The sequence below is a fragment of the Ranitomeya imitator genome, chromosome 2, assembly GCF_032444005.1.
Source record: "Ranitomeya imitator isolate aRanImi1 chromosome 2, aRanImi1.pri, whole genome shotgun sequence".
NCBI lineage: Eukaryota > Metazoa > Chordata > Amphibia > Anura > Dendrobatidae > Ranitomeya > Ranitomeya imitator.
This window is the reverse complement of record NC_091283.1, coordinates 847,801,785-847,816,954: the sequence shown is the minus strand read 5'-3', so window position 1 is coordinate 847,816,954 and position 15,170 is coordinate 847,801,785. Positions and strand designations below refer to the sequence as shown.

The 15,170-nt window shown below is 54.4% G+C and overlaps 1 protein-coding gene across 11 annotated transcripts in view; it reads left to right on the top strand.

The window, feature by feature from the left end:
* ABLIM1 (actin binding LIM protein 1) overlaps positions 1-15,170 on the top strand; it is a 330,044-nt gene that overhangs the window by 186,328 nt on the left and 128,546 nt on the right. For all 11 annotated transcript variants that reach the window (XM_069754375.1, XM_069754369.1, XM_069754366.1 and 8 more), the window contains exon 6: positions 3,950-4,043. In XM_069754375.1, the coding sequence (XP_069610476.1) occupies positions 3,950-4,043 (94 nt within the window). The remainder of the gene's footprint in view (positions 1-3,949; positions 4,044-15,170) is intronic.

The window sequence follows — 15,170 nt, the reverse complement described above, 5'->3', positions numbered from 1 at the left end:
AAATTGCAGATGAAGCGACGATAAAAATTAGCAAAGCCCAGGAACTTTTGCAGACTTTTCAGAGATGTCGGCTGAGTCCAATCATGGATGGCTTGGACCTTAACAGGATCCATCTCGATAGTAGAAGGGGAAAAGATGAACCCCAAAAATGAAACCTTCTGCACACCAAAGAGACACTTTGATCCCTTCACAAACAAAGAATTAGCACACAGGACCTGAAAAACCGTTCTGACCTGCTTCACATGAGACTCCCAATCATCCGAGAAGATCAAAATGTCATCCAAGTAAACAATCAGGAATTTATCCAGGTACTCACGTAAGATGTCATGCATAAAGGACTGAAACACTGATGGAGCATTGGCAAGTCCGAACGGCATCACGAGATACTCAAAATGACCCTCGGGCGTATTAAATGCAGTTTTCCATTCATCACCTTGCTTAATTCGCACCAGATTATACGCACCACGAAGATCTATCTTTGTGAACCAACTAGCCCCCTTAATCCGAGCAAACAGATCAGATAACAATGGCAAGGGGTACTGAAATTTAACCGTGATCTTATTAAGAAGGCGGTAATCTATACAAGGTCTCAGCGAACCATCCTTCTTGGCTACAAAAAAGAACCCTGCTCCTAATGGCGACGATGACGGGCGAATATGCCCCTTCTCCAGGGATTCCTTCACATAACTGCGCATAGCGGTGTGCTCAGGCACGGACAAATTAAACAATCGACCTTTTGGGAATTTACTACCAGGAATCAAATTGATAGCACAATCACAATCCCTATGCGGAGGTAGGGTATTGGACTTGGGCTCATCAAATACATCCCGGTAATCAGACAAGAACTCTGGGACCTCAGAAGGAGTGGATGACGAAATTGACAGAAATGGAACATCACCATGTACCCCCTGACAACCCCAGCTGAACACCGACATGGATTTCCAATCTAATACTGGATTATGGGCTTGTAGCCATGGCAACCCCAACACGACCACATCATGCAGATTATGCAACACCAGAAAGCGAATAACCTCCTGATGTGCAGGAGCCATGCACATGGTCAGCTGGGTCCAGTATTGAGGCTTATTCTTGGCCAAAGGCGTAGCATCAATTCCTCTCAATGGAATAGGACACTGCAAGGGCTCCAAGAAAAACCCACAACACTTAGCATATTCCAAGTCCATCAAATTCAGGGCAGCGCCTGAATCCACAAATGCCATGACAGAATATGATGACAAAGAGCAGATCAAGGTAACGGACAGAAGAAATTTTGACTGTACAGTACCAATGGTGGCAGACCTAGCGAACCGCTTAGTGCGCTTAGGACAATCAGAGATAGCATGAGTGGAATCACCACAGTAGAAACACAGACCATTCAGACGTCTATGTTCTTGCCGTTCAACTCTGGTCAAGGTCCTATCATACTGCATAGGCTCAGGTTTAAGCTCAGGTAATACCGCCAAATGGTGCACAGGTTTACGCTCACGCAAGCGTCGACAGATCTGAATGGCCAAAGACATAGACTCATTCAAACCAGCAGGCATAGGAAATCCCACCATGACATCCTTAAGGGCTTCAGAGAGACCCTTTCTGAATATTGCTGCCAGCGCAGATTCATTCCATTGAGTGAGCACTGACCACTTTCTAAATTTCTGACAATATACCTCTATCTCATCCTGAGCCTGACAAAGAGCCAGCAAATTTTTTTCTGCCTGATCCACTGAATTAGGCTCATCGTACAGCAACCCAAGCGCCAGGAAAAACGCATCGAAATTACTCAATGCAGGATCTCCTGAAGCAAGAGAAAACGCCCAGTCCTGAGGGTCGCCGCGCAAAAAAGAAATGACGATCCTAACCTGTTGAATTGGGTCACCAGAAGAGCGAGGTTTCAAAGCCAGAAATAGTTTACAATTATTTTTGAAACTCAGAAATTTAGTTCTATCTCCAAAAAACAAATCTGGAATAGGAATTCTCGGTTCAAGCAAAGAATTCTGGACCACAAAATCTTGAATATTTTGAACTCTTGCCGTGAGCTGATCCACACATGGAGACAGACCTTTAATGTCCATCGCTACACCTGTGTACTGAACCACCCAAATGTCTAGGGGAAAAAAAAGACAAAACACAGTGCAAAGAAAAAAAAATGGTCTCAGAACTTTTTTCCCTCTATTGAGAATCATTAGCACTTTAGGCTTCCTGTACTGTTGTGAAAGGCAATTCAGAATCACAATGGACATAGAGGTCAGAGCACATACAGTGATCTGACAATAACCCAAAATAATAGAACGAGCTCTGAGATGTGGGAACTCTGCAGACCGCAATCCCTACGCCTATCAAACCACACTAAAGGCAGCCGTGGAGCGCTCCTGACCAGAACCTAGGCGCCTCGTCACAGCCTGAGAAACTAGCTAATCCTGAAGATAGAAAAATAAGCCTACCTTGCCTCAGAGAAATTCCCCAAAGGAAAAGGCAGCCCCCCACATATAATGACTGTGAGTAAGATGAAAACACAAATATAGAGATGAAACAGATTTAGCAAAGTGAGGCCCGACTAGCTGAACAGAACGAGGATAGGGAAGATAACTTTGCGGTCAGCACAAAAACCTATAAAAAACCACGCAGAGGGGACAAAAAGACCCTCTGTACCGACTAACGGTACGGAGGTGGTCCCTCTGCGTCTCAGAGCTTCCAGCAGGTGAGAAAAACCAATAAAGCAAGCTGGACAGAAAAATAGCAACAAAATAACATAAGCAAAACTTAGCTTTGCAGAGCAGCAGGCCACAGGAATGATCCAGGGAAAAAACAAGTCCCACACTGAAACATTGACAGGAAGCATAGATCAAAGCATCAGGTGGAGTTAAGTAGAGAAGAAGCTAACGAGCTCACCAGATCACCTGAGGGAGGAAACTCAGAAGCTGCAGTACCACTTTCCTCCACAAACGGAAGATCCCAGAGAGAATCAGCCGAAGTACCACTTGTGACCACAGGAGTGAACTCTGCCACAGAATTCACAACAGAGACCACACCCCTTATACTCCAGCCCCGCCCTCATCACCGCTGACAACCTGCATGTATACATGTGAGAGGTTATCAGCCCCGCCCCCGGTGATGACATCACTGATATAATGATGAGACCACACCCCTTATACTCCAGCCCCGCCCCTCATCTATCACTGCTGACAACCTGCCTGCATACATGTGAGAGGTTATCAGCCCCGCCCCCGGTGATGACATCACTGATATAATAATGAGACCACGCCCCTTATACATCACTGCTGACAACCTGCCTGTATACATGTGAGAGGTTATCAGCCCCGCCCCCGGTGATGACATCACTGATATAATGATGAGACCACGCCCCTTATACTCCAGCCCCGCCCCTCATCTATCACTGCTGACAACCTGCCTGTGTACATGTGAGAGGTTATCAGCCCCGCCCCCGGTGATGACATCACTGATAATGATGAGACCACACCCCTTATATTCCAGCCCCGCCCCTCATCTATCACTGCTGACAACCTGCCTGTATACATGTGAGAGGTCATCAGCCCCGCCCCCGGTGATGACATCACTGATATAATGATGAGACCACACCCCTTATACTCCGGCCCCGCCCCTCATCTGTCACTGCTGACAACCTGCCTGTATACATGTGAGAGGTTATCAGCCCCGCCCCCGGTGATGACATCACTGATATAATGATGAGACCACGCCCCTTATACTCCAGCCCCGCCCCTCATCTATCACTGCTGACAACCTGCCTGTATACATGTGAGAGGTTATCAGCCCCGCCCCCGGTGATGACATCATTGATATAATGATGAGACCACGCCCCTTATACTCCAGCCCCGCCCTCATCACTGCTGACAGCCTGCCTGTATACATGTGAGGTTCTCTGCTGCCCCCGGTGGTGACTTCTCTCATTGCACGCTGATCTTGGTTTCTGCAGGGACGGCTCTCCGTACTGTGAGAAGGATTACCAGGTTCTCTTCGGGGTGAAGTGTGAGGCTTGTCATGAGTTCATCACGGGGAAGGTTCTGGAGGTAACGTTTCGTCTTCTCGTTCTTTTCCTTATTGCTGGGTTGTGGATGGAGGCGGCGGATGATGGGATCCGTTCACAGGAGCAACTCGAGGTTCAATAACTAAATGTTTTTCCACTTTGATGATTTTCTAAAGGACTTTTTCAGTATCTGTGATTGCTGTCAGTGAATCTTTTTTATTTCTCACTTCTGAGGGTTTGTTACATTGTATCCAGCCTTGGAGCATTCTCTAATCATCCGGACTCCAGACTGATACATTGTAACAAAGTATCAGGACAGGAGAGATCTGTGCAGATTGGATACAAGTGTTAAGGTACCTTCACACTCAGCGACGCTGCAGCGATACCGACAACGATGTTGATCGTTGCAGCGTCGCTGTTTGGTCGCTGGAGAGCTGTCACACAGACCGCTCTCCAGCGACCAACAATCCCGAGGTCCCCGGTAACCAGGGTAAACATCGGGTTACTAAGCGCAGGGCCGCGCTTAGTAACCCGATGTTTACCATGGTTACCAGCGTAAACGTTAAAAATGCAAACATTACATACTTACCTTCCGCTGTCTGTCCTCCGGCGCTCTGCTTTCCTCTGCACTGTCAGCGCTGGCCAGCCGGAAAGCAGAGCGGTGACGTCACCACTGTGCTTTCCGGCTGCCGGCGCTGTCACAGGATGCAGGAGGAGTGCAGAGAAGCAGAGCGCCGGGGACAGACAGCTGAAGGTAAGTATGTAGTGTTTGTTTTTTTAACGTTTACGCTGGTAACCAGGGTAAACATCGGCCCTGCGCTTAGTTACCCGATGTTTACCCTGGTTACCAGTGAAGACATCGCTGGATCGGCGTCACACACGCCGATTCAGCGATGTCAGCGGGAGAGCCAGCGACGAAATAAAGTTCTGGACTTTCCCCAGCGACCAACGATATCACAGCAGGATCCTGATCATTTGTCGCTGTCACACAGAACGATTTCCTTAACTATATCGTTGCTACGTCACAAAAAGCAACGATATCGTTAACAATATCGTTATGTGTGAAGGTACCTTAGATCCTCAGTGGTGAGACAGGATGTAATTATCAGTTTCTAGTTCTTGAATTCAAGCAGAGAATTTGCAAATTAAATACAAAGTGTCTTATAGTGTAGTGTCGTCAGCGGAGTCATTAATCCTTCACTTGGTGCTGCACACGGGTGACAGGTGCCGAGTGCCCCTTACTAATGGCCACTGAGCCTGGCAGGATGGGCACGTATCCCAAGTGACCCTTACTAATGCCCACTGAGCCTGGCAGGATGGCGAGTATCCCGAGTGCCCCTTACTAATGCCCACTGAGCCTGGTAGGATGGGCGAGTATCCCGAGTGCTCCTTACTAATGGCCACTGAGCCTGGCAGGATGGGCGAGTATCCCAAGTGCCCCTTACTAATGCCCACTGAGCCTGGCAGGATGGGCGAGTATCCCGAGTGCCCCTTACTAATGCTCACTGAGCCTGGCAGGATGGGAGCGTATCCCGAGTGCTCCTTACTAATGCCCACTGAGCCTGGCAGGATGGGCGAGTATCCCGAGTGCCCCTTACTAATGCCCACTGAGCCTGGCTGGATGGGCGAGTATCCCGAGTGCCCCTTACTAATGGCCACTGAGCCTGGCAGGATGGACAAGAATCCAGAGTGCCCCTTACTAATGGTCACTGAGCCTGGCAGGATGGGGACGTATCCCAAGTGAACCTTACTAATGCCCACTGAGCCTGGCAGGATGGGCGAGTATCCCAAGTGCCCCTTACTAATGCCCACTGAGCATGGCAGGAAGGGGACGTATCCCGAGTGACCCTTACTAATGCCCGCTGAGCCTGGCAGGATGGGCGAGTATACCGAGTGCCCCTTACTAATAATGGCCACTGAGCCTGGCAGGATGGGTGAGTATCCCGAGTGCCCCTTACTAATGCCCACTGAGCCTGGCAGGATGGGTGAGTATCCCGAGTGCTCCTTACTAATGCCCACTGAGCCTGGCAGGATGGGCGAGTATCCCGAGTGCCCCTTACTAATGCCCACTGAACCTGGCAGGATGGGTGAGTATCCCGAGTGCCCCTTACTAATGCCCACTGAGCTTGGCAGGATGGGTGAGTATCCCGAGTGCCCCTTACTAATGCCCACTGAGTTTGGCAGGATGGGTGAGTATCCCGAGTGCCCCTTACTAATGCCCACTGAGCCTGGCAGGATGGGCGAGTATCCTGAGTGACCCGTACTAATGCCCACTGAGCCTGGCAGGATGGGTGAGTATCCCGAGTGCCCCTTACTAATGCCCACTGAGCTTGGCAGGATGGGCGAGTATCCAGAGTGCCCTTACTAATGCCCACTGAGCTTGGCAGGATGGGCACGTATCCAGAGTGACCCTTACTAATGCCCACTGAGCCTGGCAGGATGGGCGAGTATCCAGAGTGACCCTTACTAATGCCCACTGAGCCTGGCAGGATGGGCGAGTATCCAGAGTGACCCTTACTAATGCCCGCTGAGCCTGGCAGGATGGGCGAGTATACCGAGTGCCCCTTACTAATAATGGCCACTGAGCCTGGCAGGATGGGTGAGTATCCCGAGTGCCCCTTACTAATGCCCACTGAGCCTGGCAGGATGGGCGAGTATCCCGAGTGCCCCTTACTAATGCCCACTGAGCTTGGCAGGATGGGCGAGTATCCTGAGTGACCCGTACTAATGCCCACTGAGCCTGGCAGGATGGGTGAGTATCCAGAGTGCCCCTTACTAATGCCCACTGAGCTTGGCAGGATGGGCGAGTATCCAGAGTGACCCTTACTAATGCCCACTGAGCTTGGCAGGATGGGCGAGTATCCTGAGTGACCCGTACTAATGCCCACTGAGCCTGGCAGGATGGGTGAGTATCCAGAGTGCCCCTTACTAATGCCCACTGAGCTTGGCAGGATGGGCGAGTATCCAGAGTGACCCTTACTAATGCCCACTGAGCTTGGCAGGATGGGCGAGTATCCAGAGTGACCCATACTAATGCCCACTGAGCCTGGCAGGATGGGCACGTATCCCGAGTGCCCCTTAATAATGCCCACTGAGCCTGGCAGGATGGGCGAGTATCCCGAGTGCCCCTTACTAATGCCACTGAGCCTGGCAGGATGGGCGAGTATCCCGAGTGCCCCTTACTAATGCCACTGAGCCTGGCAGGATGGGCGAGTATCCCGAGTGCCCCTTACTAATGGCCACTGAGCCTGGCAGGATGGGCACGTATCCCGAGTGCCCCTTACTAATGGCCACAGAGCCTGGCAGGATGGGCGAGTATCCCGAGTGCCCCTTACTAATAATGGCCACTGAGCCTGGCAGGATGGGTGAGTATCCCGAGTGCCCCTTACTAATGCCCACTGAGCCTGGCAGGATGGGCACGGATCCCGAGTGCCCCTTACTAATGGCCACTGAGCCTGGCAGGATGGGCGAGTATCCCGAGTGACCCGTACTAATGCCCACTGAGCCTGGCAGGATGGGCGAGTATCCCGAGTGCCCCTTACTAATGCCCACTGAGCCTGGCAGGATGGGCACGTATCCCGAGTGCCCCTTACTAATGGCCACTGAGCCTGGCAGGATGGGCGAGTATCCCGAGTGCCCCTTACTAATGCCCACTGAGCCTGGCTGGATGGGCGAGTATCCCGAGTGCCCCTTACTAATGCCACTGAGCCTGGCAGGATGGGCGAGTATCCCGAGTGCCCCTTACTAATGGCCACTGAGCCTGGCAGGATGGGCACGTATCCCGAGTGCCCCTTACTAATAATGGCCACTGAGCCTGGCAGGATGGGTGAGTATCCCGAGTGCCCCTTACTAATGCCCACTGAGCCTGGCAGGATGGGCACGGATCCCGAGTGCCCCTTACTAATGCCACTGAGCCTGGCAGGATGGGCGAGTATCCCGAGTGCCCCTTACTAATGCCACTGAGCCTGGCAGGATGGGCGAGTATCCCGAGTGCCCCTTACTAATGGCCACTGAGCCTGGCAGGATGGGCACGTATCCCGAGTGCCCCTTACTAATGGCCACAGAGCCTGGCAGGATGGGCGAGTATCCCGAGTGCCCCTTACTAATAATGGCCACTGAGCCTGGCAGGATGGGTGAGTATCCCGAGTGCCCCTTACTAATGCCCACTGAGCCTGGCAGGATGGGCGAGTATCCCGAGTGACCCGTACTAATGCCCACTGAGCCTGGCAGGATGGGCGAGTATCCCGAGTGCCCCTTACTAATGCCCACTGAGCCTGGCAGGATGGGCGAGTATCCCGAGTGCCCCTTACTAATGCCCACTGAGCCTGGCAGGATGGGCACGTATCCCGAGTGCCCCTTACTAATGGCCACAGAGCCTGGCAGGATGGGCGAGTATCCCGAGTGCCCCTTACTAATGCCCACTGAGCCTGGCAGGATGGGCACGTATCCCGAGTGCCCCTTACTAATGGCCACTGAGCCTGGCAGGATGGGTAAGTATCTTGCAGTCGTTAGTCTCCGTCCTGAGTTATTATAAGCCGTGTTCATGGTGCTATTATCTGCCACTAACCTGTAATAAGCCGCTTCCTGTCTGGGAATCTCACGCCATTAGCCGTGTGCCATCCTCCCCGCGCCCACATCTCCCCGTGATATTTGTGTGACATTCCGCCTGTGGCCATCGTCTGAGGTGTTTGGTCGCTGTTACTTGGTTGCTGTGGGGACTGGAGCCGTTTCTGAACTTTACTGCATGGTGGCGGCCAGATCTCTGATATTAATAATTCCAGTTCTGTGTTGTTACGAAACTTCGAAGTGAAGGAGGAATTGTGCAATGTTCCGATCATCAGACAGCGACTTCCAATGTGTGTGAGTGCACTGCACACCCGTCACCAGCAGGCGGCAGCAGAGTGAGTGCACTGCACACCCGTCACCAGCAGGCGGCAGCAGAGTGAGTGCACTGCACACCCCTCACCAGCAGGCGGCAGCAGAGTGAGTGCACTGCACACCCCTCACCAGCAGGCGGCAGCAGAGTGAGTGCACTTCACACCCGTCACCAGCAGGCGGCAGCAGAGTGAGTGCACTGCACACCCCTCACCAGCAGGCGGCAGCAGAGTGAGTGCACTGCACACCCCTCACCAGCAGGCGGCAGCAGAGTGAGTGCACTGCACACCCCTCACCAGCAGGCGGCAGCAGAGTGAGTGCACTTCACACCCGTCACCAGCAGGCGGCAGCAGAGTGAGTGCACTGCACACCCCTCACCAGCAGGCGGCAGCAGAGTGAGTGCACTGCACACCCCTCACCAGCAGGCGGCAGCAGAGTGAGTGCACTGCACACCCCTCACCAGCAGGCGGCAGCAGAGTGAGTGCACTTCACACCCGTCACCAGCAGGCGGCAGCAGAGTGAGTGCACTGCACACCGGTCACCAGCAGGCGGCAGCAGAGTGAGTGCACTGCACACCCCTCACCAGCAGGCGGCAGCAGAGTGAGTGCACTGCACACCCCTCACCAGCAGGCGGCAGCAGAGTGAGTGCACTGCACACCCCTCACCAGCAGGCGGCAGCAGAGTGAGTGCACTGCACACCCCTCACCAGCAGGCGGCAGCAGAGTGAGTGCACTGCACACCCCTCACCAGCAGGCAGCAGCAGTGAGTGCACTGCACACCCGTCACCAGCAGGCGGCAGCAGAGTGAGTGCACTGCACACCGGTCACCAGCAGGCGGCAGCAGAGTGAGTGCACTGCACACCCGTCACCAGCAGGCGGCAGCAGAGTGAGTGCACTGCACACCCGTCACCAGCAGGCGGCAGCAGAGTGAGTGCACTGCACACCCGTCACCAGCAGGCGGCAGCAGAGTGAGTGCACTGCACACCCGTCACCAGCAGGCGGCAGCAGAGTGAGTGCACTGCACACCCCTCACCAGCAGGCGGCAGCAGAGTGAGTGCACTGCACACCCCTCACCAGCAGGCGGCAGCAGAGTGAGTGCACTTCACACCCGTCACCAGCAGGCGGCAGCAGAGTGAGTGCACTGCACACCCCTCACCAGCAGGCGGCAGCAGAGTGAGTGCACTGCACACCCCTCACCAGCAGGCGGCAGCAGAGTGAGTGCACTGCACACCCCTCACCAGCAGGCGGCAGCAGAGTGAGTGCACTTCACACCCGTCACCAGCAGGCGGCAGCAGAGTGAGTGCACTGCACACCGGTCACCAGCAGGCGGCAGCAGAGTGAGTGCACTGCACACCCCTCACCAGCAGGCGGCAGCAGAGTGAGTGCACTGCACACCCCTCACCAGCAGGCGGCAGCAGAGTGAGTGCACTGCACACCCCTCACCAGCAGGCGGCAGCAGAGTGAGTGCACTGCACACCCCTCACCAGCAGGCGGCAGCAGAGTGAGTGCACTGCACACCCCTCACCAGCAGGCAGCAGCAGTGAGTGCACTGCACACCCGTCACCAGCAGGCAGCAGCAGAGTGAGTGCACTGCACACCCCTCACCAGCAGGCGGCAGCAGAGTGAGTGCACTGCACACCCCTCACCAGCAGGCGACAGCAGAGTGAGTGCACTGCACACCCCTCACCAGCAGGCGGCAGCAGAGTGAGTGCACTGCACACCGGTCACCAGCAGGCGGCAGCAGCAGTGAGTGCACTTCACACCCGTCACCAGCAGGCGGCAGCAGAGTGAGTGCACTGCACACCCCTCACCAGCAGGCGGCAGCAGAGTGAGGGCACTGCACACCCCTCACCAGCAGGTGGCAGCAGACTGAGTGCACTGCACACCCGTCACCAGCAGGCGGCAGCAGAGTGAGGGCACTGCACACCCCTCACCAGCAGGTGGCAGCAGAGTGAGTGCACTGCACACCCGTCACCAGCAGGCGGCAGCAGAGTGAGGGCACTGCACACCCCTCACCAGCAGGCGGCAGCAGAGTGAGGGCACTGCACACCCCTCACCAGCAGGTGGCAGCAGAGTGAGTGCACTGCACACCCGTCACCAGCAGGCGGCAGCAGCAGTGAGTGCACTTCACACCCGTCACCAGCAGGCGGCAGCAGAGTGAGTGCACTGCACACCCCTCACCAGCAGGCGGCAGCAGAGTGAGTGCACTGCACACCCCTCACCAGCAGGCGGCAGCAGAGTGAGTGCACTGCACACCCCTCACCAGCAGGCGGCAGCAGAGTGAGTGCACTGCACAACCCTCACCAGCAGGCGGCAGCAGAGTGAGTGCACTGCACAACCCTCACCAGCAGGCGGCAGCAGCAGTGAGTGCTCTGCACACCCGTCACCAGCAGGCAGCAGCAGAGAGAGTGCACTGCACACCCCTCACCAGCAGGCGGCAGCAGAGTGAGTGCACTGCACACCCCTCACCAGCAGGCGGCAGCAGAGTGAGTGCACTGCACACCGGTCACCAGCAGGCGGCAGTAGCAGTGAGTGCACTTCACACCCGTCACCAGCAGGCGGCAGCAGAGTGAGTGCACTGCACACCCCTCACCAGCAGGCGGCAGCAGAGTGAGTGCACTGCACACCCCTCACCAGCAGGCGGCAGCAGAGTGAGTGCACTGCACACCCCTCACCAGCAGGCGGCAGCAGAGTGAGTGCACTGCACACCCCTCACCAGCAGGCGGCAGCAGAGTGAGTGCACTGCACACCCCTCACCAGCAGGCAGCAGCAGTGAGTGCACTGCACACCCGTCACCAGCAGGCAGCAGCAGAGTGAGTGCACTGCACACCCCTCACCAGCAGGCGGCAGCAGAGTGAGTGCACTGCACACCCCTCACCAGCAGGCGGCAGCAGAGTGAGTGCACTGCACACCGGTCACCAGCAGGCGGCAGCAGCAGTGAGTGCACTTCACACCCGTCACCAGCAGGCGGCAGCAGAGTGAGTGCACTGCACACCCCTCACCAGCAGGCGGCAGCAGAGTGAGGGCACTGCACACCCCTCACCAGCAGGTGGCAGCAGACTGAGTGCACTGCACACCCGTCACCAGCAGGCGGCAGCAGAGTGAGGGCACTGCACACCCCTCACCAGCAGGCGGCAGCAGAGTGAGTGCACTGCACACCCGTCACCAACAGGCGGCAGCAGAGTGAGGGCACTGCACACCCCTCACCAGCAGGCGGCAGCAGAGTGAGGGCACTGCACACCCCTCACCAGCAGGCGGCAGCAGAGTGAGTGCACTGCACACCCGTCACCAGCAGGCGGCAGCAGCAGTGAGTGCACTTCACACCCGTCACCAGCAGGCGGCAGCAGAGTGAGTGCACTGCACACCCCTCACCAGCAGGCGGCAGCAGAGTGAGTGCACTGCACACCCCTCACCAGCAGGCGGCAGCAGAGTGAGTGCACTGCACACCCCTCACCAGCAGGCGGCAGCAGAGTGAGTGCACTGCACAACCCTCACCAGCAGGCGGCAGCAGAGTGAGTGCACTGCACAACCCTCACCAGCAGGCGGCAGCAGCAGTGAGTGCTCTGCACACCCGTCACCAGCAGGCAGCAGCAGAGAGAGTGCACTGCACACCCCTCACCAGCAGGCGGCAGCAGAGTGAGTGCACTGCACACCCCTCACCAGCAGGCGGCAGCAGAGTGAGTGCACTGCACACCGGTCACCAGCAGGCGGCAGTAGCAGTGAGTGCACTTCACACCCGTCACCAGCAGGCGGCAGCAGAGTGAGTGCACTGCACACCCCTCACCAGCAGGCGGCAGCAGCAGTGAGTGCACTTCACACCCGTCACCAGCAGGCGGCAGCAGAGTGAGTGCACTGCACAGCCATCACCAGCAGGCGGCAACAGAGTGAGTGCACTGCACAGCCGTCACCAGCAGGCGGCAGCAGAGTGAGTGCACTGCACAGCCGTCACCAGCAGGCGGCAGCAGAGTGAGTGCACTGCACACCAGTCACCAGCAGGCGGCAGCAGAGTGAGTGCACTGCACAGCCGTCACCAGCAGGCGGCAGCAGAGTGAGTGCACTGCACAGCCGTCACCAGCAGGCGGCAGCAGAGTGAGTGCACTGCACACCGGTCACCAGCAGGTGGCAGCAGAGTGAGTGCACTGCACACCCGTCACCAGCGGGCGGCAGCAGAGTGAGTGCACTGCACAGCCGTCACCAGCAGGCGGCAGCAGAGTCCAGCTTGTGTTCTGATAGCCATACAGTGAATTTTACTATTTCTCACCTATTACTGATACTGCTGCATGTGAATGGGAATCAGTGTAGCTAATACAATGCCCTGATAAAGTATTTGGCCCTCCATTATTTTTTGGTGTAACTGAATTTCACTTGATGCTGATCATGATTTATCATGGCATTTATTTCTGGTACAGAATCTACAGTCCAGACTTGTATGTGGTATATATGTGTATACATGTACAGTAAATGAGAAATAAGGCTGGGTTTTTTAAATTGTAATAAGTTGAGTAGAAAAATATTTAGAATTGAGAGTCCTCAGTGGTTGATACCTTTTAATGGCTAACTGAAAAGATGGTAACAAATTGCAGCTTTCGAGACTACACAGGTCTCTTCTGTGGCAATAAGTTGAGTAATATTTTTAAAAAGTTTGCCTGCACCTTTAGTATCTGACCAGCAGGTGGCAGCATATTTCTTTTTCTTGCATTGTCAGAACCTGCCCACCAGGTGGCAGCATACACTTGGCATATTCATCTGTAGCTCTCATCTGACCACAGGGTTGTGTAGCTGAGCAGATTGTCAGGAGATCCAACAATTATCAGGGGGATCCTCCACAATCTACTTCTTAAAGGGACGGCTTATTCATCTTCCAGTGTCAGGATAGACCAGTATTGGGCATGTTGGAATTTAAACCCTTTAAGGTTGGAGTCACCTTTGGAGATTATCATTCAGTTTCTTGTAATGAATATAGAAGTGGATCCTAAAAAAAAAAAAAAAAATCTACAGGAGAGATCTGTATAATTCCCTCCGCTCCTGCCCCAATGATGTGAGCTCTGCCCTCGCTCTTTAACTGCCTGTGTCCATAGTGCCGATGGCTGGGGGCAGGATGAATATGTAGAATTGGGCAATGTGAGCCGCTCGCTTCTCCTCTTATTGATGACATTTTCTGCAGGACTTTGGCTGAGTATTGAGACTTCCTCGTCTCCAGATCCGCAGCTGATCTCTGATCTACATGTGTACTTATCTCCATGGAGACGCCGCTCCGGACCCCTTCCCTGGGCCCCCTGCAGAACACAGACCAGAAATAGTTGAGAATCGGCCATTTCCTGGAGATTTCCCACAGGCCGCTCCCGGTGTGACTACATGGCGGTGATATTGTATCCCCGAGTCTGACCCCGTGCAGTATATAGCGGGGGATCATATATTTACGGTGCACTTCCGTTAATCCGCTACCTGTGGTGTCAATCTGCTAATCCGGCACTGGTCACAATGAACTTTACAGTATCGGTGACCCACAGGTGGAGGCGGACAGCGGCTGCCATGGTCTCCTCTGCACATTATGGACACAAAGGTGAAGCCTGTCCGGACCTAAAGCTTCTCACAGCAGAGGGTTTGTAACAGTGGTATTCAGTCTATACAATAGTCCTGACTCCAGACTGATACATTGTAACAAATTATCAGAGCAGGAGAGATTGGCTCTGCTCATAGAGGATTGTCTACAATGTAGCAAACCCTCAGCTGTAGATGGTATTAGGCCTGTACAGTCTCTGGATATGAACATTTCCATTCACTGACAGGCGGCATCGGTTGTGAAAGTGGAACATTGAGAAGTTTAGACACTTTCCATCAGAACCAGCAGTGATGGCAGCTGCCGGGGATGTTGGGTGCGCGATTCTTGACGGGGCAACATCTACAACCCGGAGATCAATGCTGCAGGGCCGACACGAGACATTAATTGTTATTATCAATTACAAGAAGAAAATTAAAAAATTGTAACTTGCATCGAGACCTGCGGGACATCAATATATGGAAGTTCATCTGGCGGCCGTGTCCTCCGTCTGACGATTGCCGCTCTGGGTCCATCCGGCCTCTTTAGGGTTAAACATTATATCCCGGTGTCCTGGTTGGTGCAGCAGGACGGCAGCAATTACTTCATGCGTCTTTCATTGCTTTATTTCAGTCTAGCTCATTAAACTCAGGAAAATTATGGGATTGAACATTTAGACGTATTTGTGGCCCAAATGTAATTATTACATTACAACATGGTGTAAAATGAAGTTCTGAGCAAATAATGACGGGCAGGG